Here is a 10,351-nt window from a genome sequence, read left to right as displayed (position 1 = left end):
ATGAGAATTGAATTTTGCCACAACATGTAAAAATTTCTTGACGCCTGGGCTCTGCCCCTGCTGTTCTCTGATTGGTTATCCTCTCCTCCACTTAGCACTCGCCTCCTCACTGCTCCTGTGCACCGTCCGCGGCCCTCTCCCTCAGCACTCGCCTCCTCACTGCTCCCGGGCACCGTCCGCGGCATGCTTCCTCAGCACCTGCGTTTCCATCGGCCGCTGCCGCCGCACTCGCGCTTACTGCCACGACAAATTTTAATCCGGATGAAGATAGAGAAGGACCTATCTTGAAGATAAGGTGTGTCACCTTCGTCAATAAGTCCTTGGAGCAAATTCTTTGTTCCACTATTTATTCAGAGACAAATAGAGTACATCATCTGATCATCATAGCATAATTCTTTACAGGCACCACAGCGGGCATTGCGACAGGTTATGAATGGAGAATTAGTCAGTGTTCGGAGTTAAATACACACAGGATCACACAATTATACCAAGTTCTCGGACATCCGGACAAGCTCATATATGTACTCCCCCCCCCCCCCAATTTCAACTGTCATTTCAACATGTTATATTTCACTTATAGAATACTCTCTGATCCTGCTATACATCCTCATTTTATATTTTATGAGTATAACCCGTTCTTGGCCTCGTCTATCTGCCTCCCATAATTTCTACCTGTCTTCCATCCTGTGATGTATGTACTCGGTTCTTATCTATTTAGCTTTGGAGACATATACTGCTTGTCTCCATATCTGGAGTTTTTCCTACATCTACTAATTTTCGTTAACTAAATGTATACCAAGCAGATATATATGAGAGACAGACAATATGGTGTCTCTCCTGTTAAGGATTTGGCATCATCATATCTTCACCGGACACACTGGTAAACTCATTCGCCACAATTTCATGACCAATTCACAACTTGTGGCGATTGGCGACAGGGTTGCCCACCTCGGCTGTATGATGTAGTGATCCAGTGCGAGTTTTTTATGGATGTGACCGGTGTTCCCCCACCCTAAGGGAGATTCACTGCTACTTGGTGTTGTGGTGCTCACCTGCAGGTTTACAGAAGGGGCCTGAACATCCGCCAATGGTGTTGGCGATAAACAGGACAGGCTTTTAGGTTTGTTCAACATCTTTCTCGGTGCAGCGCCTCCATCCAGCAAGGCCCTATCATGGACAGGAGTTGTACTTGCTGGAAAACTCTCTGTATCCCTCTGAATAAGTCATACTCCAGGCAGGATAAAATAATAACAGGAACTTTATTAGATAACAGCATGAACAGCTCATAACACTGGATCGTCTCCTAACCCTGGAGCAGAACCCAAGGGACTTGATGGCCCAAGAGCCTCTCGTTTGCTTCCTTACCCCCTGGTGGGATAAGGGAAATTCTTCACCTTCTCCTCTAAGCGAGCAGGCACGTGGAGATCCTCTGTCCAGCAGACCACTGGAACAACCACCTCTTCACCCTCAGGTCAGATATCTCAATCTAGGCTGCCGCCCCTTTTTTTGGTTACCAGGGGCGGGTCCCAGGTCTAAGCCCCAGTAGTGGGTGATACCTAGGCCTTTGGCCCACCTCCCCTGTCACTCTAGGGTGTTGTTACTGCAGCAAGGGTAAAGTTTAACCCCAACACTGCCTGCGCTGGTACTAGGACTTATATGTTAAGGAGAGGAAGTTAGTAGCCCAGGGGGTACCTGGCTACAAGAATATATCCTAAGGCAGGGGTGTCAAACTTGCTTCATATGACAGGGCTGATTTGCAAAATATGCAAATAATACATAGTAGTATGGTTGTGGTATAGGATTGGTAGAGCGCAGGTGAATTCAGATAAGAAGTGGATTAAATGGACTGGTCAGCTACTTGTTGGCCCCTCCAGTGTCACCATATGTGGCTTCCTTAGGACACGTCGAATTAAAGAAAAGGCAGGACATAGTGTAGTATGAAGAATACCATGTATTACACAACATAACACCTTGCAATCACACTCACATTTTGTAAGTATAAAATGGGTTTCGTGCAAAATAGCCCAGCAAATCTCCAACAGCAGATGGTGATGGTGATACTGTCAGACTACGCGTTTCACCACAGCTGGCTTCATCAGGCGTCAATCCGGTGAAAAGTGAAAAAAAAGGGGGGGGGGGGTGAGGCGCTTCTAATAGAGATGCAGTGATAAACCTTAAATGGTGCTTGATAAATAAAGTGAATAATAAATGTAAAACAGTAAACTTCGCAGCTTAACCCTTGAGGAGAAGATCCAATTCCTCCTTTTGTTGATTGCAGAAAGAAACTTGTGGGAAGCGCAGATGTCACCGTATGTGGAAAGAAATATATAATATATAGTGTAATATGTTCTACAGGAAAAAACAGCTTCAAAAATCACAAGTGGGGACTCACAATTTCTCAATCAAATACCAGCAGTGTGTATGTATGGAAGACTTGCTTGACATGAAGTACCAGGCTTCAGCAGGACAAACCCTCAATAAAAGAGATGACACTCTTAGTGCAACATTGCATGTTCACTCAAATATATTATAAAGCAATAAATATTGCACTCACATTTTGCACTATGTGCATAGACACGTAAAATTATAGATGCCTTAGACGTTTTTAATGGTTCACATAAAGTTCAGTGTGCACCACTCTTATCTGCAAAACAAACCTAATGCACTGTAATCATATTGCATTTTTGTACAGAAAGTGAAAATCCCACGTGTGAGCACATTCATACGTCTCAGACAGGTCTGCACACCTGCCTTTCCCCATTATCTCTTAGCACTGGGTGTGAGCACATTCATACGTCTCAGAGAGGTCTGCACACCTGCCCTTCCCCATTATCTCTTAGCACTGGGGGATGGGGGCGCAAACGTTTTTTTTTTTGTGCCCCTTTGCCACCCACCCCAACCCCCCTTACCCTTTGTCCGGCATCGGCGGCGTCATTTGACTCTGCGTTGTCATAGCGTCACGTCCCCAGAAGCCGCCGGAGACAAGGTAAGAGGCCTACAAAGGCGTCGCGCGCTCCCCCGGCATTTAATTTCAGTGCTGTGGGGAAGAAACGCAGGGCCTCGAAGCGCCAGGGACCCCCAGTTTGCGCACCCTTGTCTCAGCAGAAAGTGCTTCCACTGCAGCCAGGGATTCTGGGTAATAACATGCAAATGAGCACAGTGTCACCTTTTGCTTCTAATCCAGTTTAACACGGACTCCTGTAAGTGTACGCCTGCTGCATGACTCAGCTTTTCTGCACAGCCTGGATTAAAGAAGTGCATCAGTAAAGTATGCAATGTATTTTGGTACCGAGAACTATATTAATTAGTGGATTTTTAGGAAGGCGTTAAATTGGGGTGCTGAGCTTAGGTCTTACAATGAAAATGCCATCTCTATGTCAGTCAATTATGTGCGTAGACTCCTCGTGTCCTCCTTGTGATACTTGCTGCAGTTGAGGTGACGCTCACTGCTGGATTGTCCAAGTACCCAAGACAAACCTGACTGTGATACGTCACAAAAGGCCGTGCTGCACAATGTGCTCTCTAGGGGGCACCGGTGGCCTACACTACGAGACTATTTTGGAGCTTTTCAGTTGGATGGCTTTGTCTTTCAGGCGATATGCCATCCAATTGGCCGGTGCACCAACTAGTAACCGACACGAGAAAATGAAACACAAAACAGACAGTAACGGGCTGCTACTATGAGGAGTTGGAGAAAAATAAACTGCTGCCCGGTTACAGACCAGGCTGCCCAGTTACAGACCAGGCTGCCCGGTTACTGACCAGGCTGTCCGGTTACTGACCAGGCTGCCCGGCTGCAGACCAGGCTGCCCGGTTACAGACCAGGCTGCCCAGTTACTGACCAGGCTGCCCGGTTACTGACCAGGCTGCCCGGTTGCAGACCAGGCTGCCCCATATGCCTGTAATAGAAAGGCTTTTGTTACATTGGGTTTTGTCCATATCCTACATTCTCATGCTTCTTTGTTCTTATTCACTGGAGGGCTTAACTTGCCCGTTGTAAGTAGATACACATTTCTCTAATGATCTTTAGGCAGGGATTTAATAACATATTTTAGTTTTGCGCGTGCACACAAAAAAAAGCAGATTTGGATATGCTGAATTTATTCTATAAAAATACTGCATTAAAAGAAGGCTCAACCTTTCAACAGGTCAATATGTGATATCTGTACCCTTTTCTCGCTGGTCAGGAGGGGGTCAGCTTGTAAAGTAATTATCGAGAACCTGCAGTGAACGCAATTTAATATCTTTGATAACATTTGCGGTGTTTGTTTTATCATTTAGAAAATGTGTAACAGCCTGTAAGACCAAAAGCATAATTCTGAAGTGCAGCAGCAATTACTAGTAAACGTAACATACATAGGGTAAACGTCAGGGACACAGACCGAGAGCCGTGATGAGAGCTGCACACTTATCCTAAGGTTGCATTGTTAGTAATTTGTTTTTGAGAGAGCCTTATACAGTAAAGTTCATAGTAGCAGATGTTTTTACGTGTCCCAGAAAATGTCATTCTACATCTGTGCATTATATACACACACACTGCCCAGAGGGCCCCCCTGTCATGGGAGAGGGGGTTTGGCCCGGTATTAAAGTGGTTACACCCATTTGGCCACCCCCTGCTCTCACTTGGGAGGCGAGGGGTTAACTGGAATGATGTCCAGTACTGTAGTTATGCCCCTGCTTCAGCACCAATTGTGTGTCCTCCTGTGAATATGTATTGTTCCCATTCCAGTGTTTGCACCAACACATACACTGAGATCTATGCGGGAGGGAAAAGGTTAATGTTAATTCTGTGTTTATGGCCCTTTGTCCCTTTTCCCGCCTTTGCAGGCTCCATTTTGCAGTTTCTCCATAGGTCGCCATTTGGGCTCAATACAATCCTATGGAGATTCCGGCGATTTGGGCCCGTTTCCGTAGAAGACCTGCAGGTGGCGCTCGAGAGGAGGAGCGGCGGTTCCCCATTGAAAGTGAATGGAGTAATGCATTTCAATGGGTTTTCCTGGAAGCCGACCTCCGGAGACGAGCTGGCAGCCTGCCAGATCGCAAAACCGCAAGAGCGGCAACATTGTCAAAAAAGAGCTTTGATCGTGCAATTGGTGTGGGAACTAGGGCCTCGGTCAAGTTCACGGCCAATTGGCGTGGGAACTTTTGTTCTAGGGCCCCCAGAAATAAAATTCCTTTTGCCCCTAGATGTTAGGAACCCCCTCACTTGACCCCAACAGGGTCCGACAATGGCGGCGAGAAAGGGTCGCGCCGGCCAGGAGGGTCCTACCATTGACCGTAATGGCGGAGAAAGCCGCGTGGCTTTCAAACACTAAGTGTGAAACAGGGTAAACTGAAAACCCATAACCGATTCCGTGGGGACCCGAGGGTTGGGATTTGGCAAGGATGTAGTCACTGCTTCGGCATGACCGCATGGCAATTTCCAGCCCTCTCCCCTCAACCGAACGGAGTAGGGTTAACTGTTAAAAGGTGTGTGTGTCCCATTAACTTCAATGGTAGCGGAGATCCCATTGAATCCTATGGCGGCGCCGGCCCATACATTTCCTATGGAGGCGCCGGCCCTGTTGATTTTAATGGAGGGAAGCCGCGTGAAAAAACGGCTAAGTCAGAATGAGCAGAAACCTGGAACCCATAACTCCGGTTCTGTTCAACCTAGAGGGCTGAGATTCGGTCACCATGTAGTCCTAGTTCCGGCAGGATTGCATGGCAAATAGCGACCCTCTCGGGGCAACAGAACAAAGTCAGGGTAATGGTAAAGTTTAGGTTTCTGCCATTGACTTGCATGGCAGAAAAAAGCCACTTTTGTAATGTGCTTTTAAACTGTGTTTGTGTAACTCCGGTCCGGTGGGTCGCAGCGAGTTGAAACTTGGCCACCATGGAGAGTCCCCTCCGGCATGAGGGTCTGGCAAGTTTCGGCCCAGCTGAACGGATTATTTTAATATATTTAGATATTAAGGAATGTATTGTATTTTGGGTCCAAGGTAAAAGCCCGGGAAGGCTAGAGCCCATATGGTATTTTAATGCTCAGGGGGGAGACAAGTGGTCTACAATAAACCCCCTGATCAAAGGCTCCCTCACCCTGCTTGTGTATGCTAGCACAAAAGAAAGCAGGATGTGGGTACTTGTGATAAGTGTTGTGTTTCACACCTTGGGACAAAAGTTTTCCTGTCCCAAGCAGACTGGGCGACGCCAGTCTTGTGGGAGGGGGGCTAGGGAAATGAGCCCCTGATTAGAATAATGCACACCCAGTGGGCAGGTATTACTTTGCCTCTCAAGTGAGGTGGCAAGGTGGGATTGGGTGCAGATAATTGTCATCCAATGTCTTGCACCTCTGGTTAGGGTATGGGGCTATGCCCAGAGTCTTTTCGTGATGTCTTCATTTGAACCTGTATTGCTGAATGAATTGCCAATCCTGTACCTGATTGCTTCATTGTCCAACCCTTAAGTAAGTGCTATTTCTTGTCTGTTATTTGTATCATCTTGTGTGTTCTCCTTCTTTAAGGAATAAACTATATTTATTATATCTAAGTCGTGTTCAATTCAACCCAGATATTTGGTGTATATTATATCTTATCACAAGTTACCGTGACAGGCTATATTTACTGGTGGCAGCGACGGGATTGAATTGAACCTGTATTACAGTTTACTGCGGGACTCTGTAATACAGTTGGAACTCGGGTGAATTGCGAGTTCCTAAGGCTAATGATATTGAACACACAGTGTACAACATATAACACGAGATATGGCACCACCTCACTGTTCCCCTACTTGTGAGAAGCATTGCCTCCGGAGAGCAAGTGCCGGCCATCCGTGTGACTGGACCCGGGCACCGAGCCTGGAGGAATGGATCAAGTCCGAGCGGGAACCTGCAGCCGGTAGAGCTGAAAGAGAGGCGGCGAGCGGAGAACACGAAACCCGTCAGGCTGAGCTACGATCCACAGGTGCAGCCGCTGTAACCACCAAACCACCCGGAGAGCAGGGAATGGACCCAGCTCCGGGACGGCAGAGACTTGCGGAGGGAGCTGGTGATCTCCGAATCCACGGGAGTATTGCCGCCGGAGGGTCATTGGCCGTTGCGGCGAAGGAGCCCCTCAGGGCCAGCGCTCCCGAGCTGCGGACAAGGTGACCCGTTTAACTCCAAGACGAAGCGCTGTACTAGAGCGTGAAACGCGTAGAGGGGGAGATCGTGGTGTAGCCTTGTGTGTTATGTGCCAATAAAGTTTTTCATATTCATCCGGAAGCAGTTTGGACTTTGTCATGTGCAGTTGCGCCGGAACCTTTTCCTTTCCAGATATTTGGTGTATATTATATCCTATCACATGTTACAGTGACACCCCCCAAAATGTATTCTAAAGGTTACGTGTTTAATATATTGAACAAATAACCCGGGCGCAAATAAACACTGATCAACAGTTAAGGGGAAGGGAGGGTTGGATTATGTAGAGATAGAGAAGAAGACAGAGATGATCGGTTATCAGCTACCACTCAAAATTTACATTTTATTGTCAAATCGTTGGAGTTTTGTTGCGTTTTCGAACAAAGGATACTGAGAATAGCAACAGGCATTCTCTTATTACTTACCTATTATACTATGTGTAGTGGGTAAGTATTGTAATCGTGAAAAGATTCAACTGTGTATCCATGATAAGAGCTGTTTAAAATGGACTGATTTACTTAACATTTTAGTATCGTGGTTCTAGTTCAAACTTGAGACTAATCGGCCCCCGCAAAGTGCCCCAAACACACCCTCCCTCAAATCGTTTTTTTTTTAAATACCTTATGAACGCGTTATTTGATCTTAACCAAACTTGGCACATATTTAATAACATAATATTTAGAACATCTTTGCAAGGATGACACTTTTTCGTATTTTCAATGGTTTTCCAGTTAAAGTCCAATGTCACCCTGTAGACGGACGTTCACAGAGGTACACAATTGGAGACTTTATAAGGTGAAATTATAATAGGCTTTATTGTGCCTTTTCCTTTTCATCAGGAAATCATCCAAACACAGGGGGGGGGGGAACAAAGCTTCTATTCACTTGGGAGTATTTCTAGTGAAATCCTATGCAATTAATTCACATCTCCGTTAGTTAAGCCTTTCTCCCAGCCCCAAACATATAGCATGAAATAAGCAGATATAAGCAGTCTCTTAATTATGAAAGTCTTATCTGTTTCTTGCTGTAGAGTAAGCTTCTCTGCTCTCCTGGAACCACACCCGTGCGTGCACAGAAAATATCAGCATCCAGGTTTAGAAGTCTTATTTGGTGTCTTGCAATCAGCTGTGCTGGGCAGAGCTCAAGACCGGTCAGCTCCAGAGATGTGTGTTCTCTTGGTCAGTCTCTCCTGGGAGTCTCAAGAACACTCCTCTGTATCTCCAAAGGTCAGCTCTCATTCAGAGCTAAGGAGTCTCACTTCCTGTCCCAAAAGGTCAGGCTTTTGTAAGCAATCTAATCAGGCAGGTGGTGTTTGTTAATTGACTACCAGCAGTTAACCACCACACTGCTGGATTAGAGGCACATTACCTGAACAGGGATAACTCCCCTGTTACACACCCCCACTACTGCGCGTCGAGCTACCTGTTAATGATCGCTCATAGATATTGTTTAGGGCAGGGGTTGTCAACTCCAGTCCTCAAGACCCACCCAACAGGTCGGGTTTTCAGGATGACCCTGCTTCAGCACAGATGACTCCATCAGAGGCTCAGTCTTGGACTAAGTTCCCGATTGAGCCACCTGTGCTGAAGCTGGGATATCCTGAAAACCTGACCTGTTGGGTGGGTCTTGAGGACTGGAGTTGAGAAACCCTCGGGTTAGTGGATAACCCTCTATTTCACGGTTTCCCAACTCCAGTCCTCAGGGAACCCCAACAGGTCTGGTCTTGAGGATATCCCTGCTCCAGCACAGGTGGCTCAGTCAAAATGACTGAGCGGCTGATTGACCCACCTGTGCTGGAGCAGGGATATCCTTAACACCTGACCTATTTGGGGTTCCCTGAGGACTGGACTTGGGAAACCCTGCTCTATTTTGTTAGTCATTTAGAATAATCGTGTTTTACAGTAGTCAATTTCCATACACGTGCTATGAAAGGAATACAGAGCAGACCTGACAGTACTTGATTCACATTAGGAGACCACTGAAATCAGTCAATGTAAAGGTTCGTTAATGGTTTACTTTGAAAAGAGTTCATTCCCATCCACCTGAAGATTCTTTCTTTTGTTACGTCCCTTAAATCGAACAGTAATGCAATGTGCAAACACTCAAGAAAGTTATGTTCGTGGATGTTAAAGTATTACTGGAAATTTGGGTTAAATTAAAGAAGAGAAAAAAAAAAAACTTATTTGTAAGCCCTTGATTCCAAAAAGGATAGTAAAAAAAGATTTTGTAATGCAGCAGGTTAGAGGCAATCGAAGCAGCACATTAAGAAACAAAATCTATATTTATGTTTTAATATATGCAGTCTTTGATTACCTTTATTGAAAACTAATTACCTAAGCTGCCGATCTATTTGTTCTCCCGTAATCGATCAGCAAAGAACCTGCATCCCAAGGTTCACTAAATGGCGGCCTTTAAGTTTCAATCATTCCTTCAGTCAGTGTAACTCAGTGGCTACAATGTATTCTTATATTATTACTAAGGTAATATTATCTATTGTTACAGTTTGCAGATCAAACAGCTGGGGAACACATTACCCCAAACAGGAAAGTGTTGCAAAGATCTTGCACTGCTGGGGAGGTGGGCTAAAAGCTGCTATAGAAATCACAGGATGCTCAGTGTATTAAAACTCAGTACAAATGGTATTGAGTTGAATTTTAAAAAAATGCAGTAAGTATTATTTAATACTACAGAACTGATTTATTAAAACACATATCCACACACACACAGATAAAGTGCTTTTTTTGTCTAGAGTGAAAGGTGAGGGAACTCTGATGTGAGGATGAACTGGGGGGAAATTATTCTTGGATATGTGCAATAATATACTGTACACATCTATCCACATTTCAAAATCACTTTGAATCTGTTGTTATTTTTGTAAATAATTATTATTACATTCTAATCGTTTTATAAAACATAAAGACGGTATTGTTGTTGTTTGTTTTTAAGACGATCACAATAATGCTATACAATGTACTATGTGGTCTATGAAAAAAGGCACAAGGAGCTGTGTCCCCCTGATAAAATCCCTGTGTGTAGTGCTTGTTTGTTCCCTTCATCCTGCAGGGCAAAGCAGAAACCCGAGAGCCACTTTCTCTCCCTAAAACTGGAGCTTTCAAAGTTCTTTACCAATACAAGGTCTTTTGTTCCCTCTTTCAGCTGCTGTTACTGTGGCAACCCCCACCTCCCCCCATCCCA

The 10,351-nt window shown here is 45.3% G+C and overlaps 1 protein-coding gene across 4 annotated transcripts in view; it reads left to right on the top strand.

The window, feature by feature from the left end:
* The window catches only part of NMNAT1 (nicotinamide nucleotide adenylyltransferase 1), a 79,485-nt gene that overhangs the window by 36,417 nt on the left and 32,717 nt on the right, over positions 1 to 10,351 (top strand). For 2 of the 4 annotated variants that reach the window (XM_075603560.1, XM_075603555.1), the window contains exon 2: positions 96 to 295. The exons of the other annotated variants lie outside the window; for them this stretch is intronic. Coding sequence is in view for 1 of the 2 variants with exons in the window: in XM_075603555.1 (XP_075459670.1) it covers positions 96 to 295 (200 nt within the window). In the remaining variant the exon portion in view is untranslated. The remainder of the gene's footprint in view (positions 1 to 95; positions 296 to 10,351) is intronic. 4 annotated transcript variants of the gene reach the window in all.

Source organism: Ascaphus truei, chromosome 6 (genome assembly GCF_040206685.1).
Source record: "Ascaphus truei isolate aAscTru1 chromosome 6, aAscTru1.hap1, whole genome shotgun sequence".
Lineage (NCBI taxonomy): Eukaryota > Metazoa > Chordata > Amphibia > Anura > Ascaphidae > Ascaphus > Ascaphus truei.
Note: the sequence above shows the minus strand (reverse complement) of the source record. Positions and strands in the feature narration are given on the sequence as shown.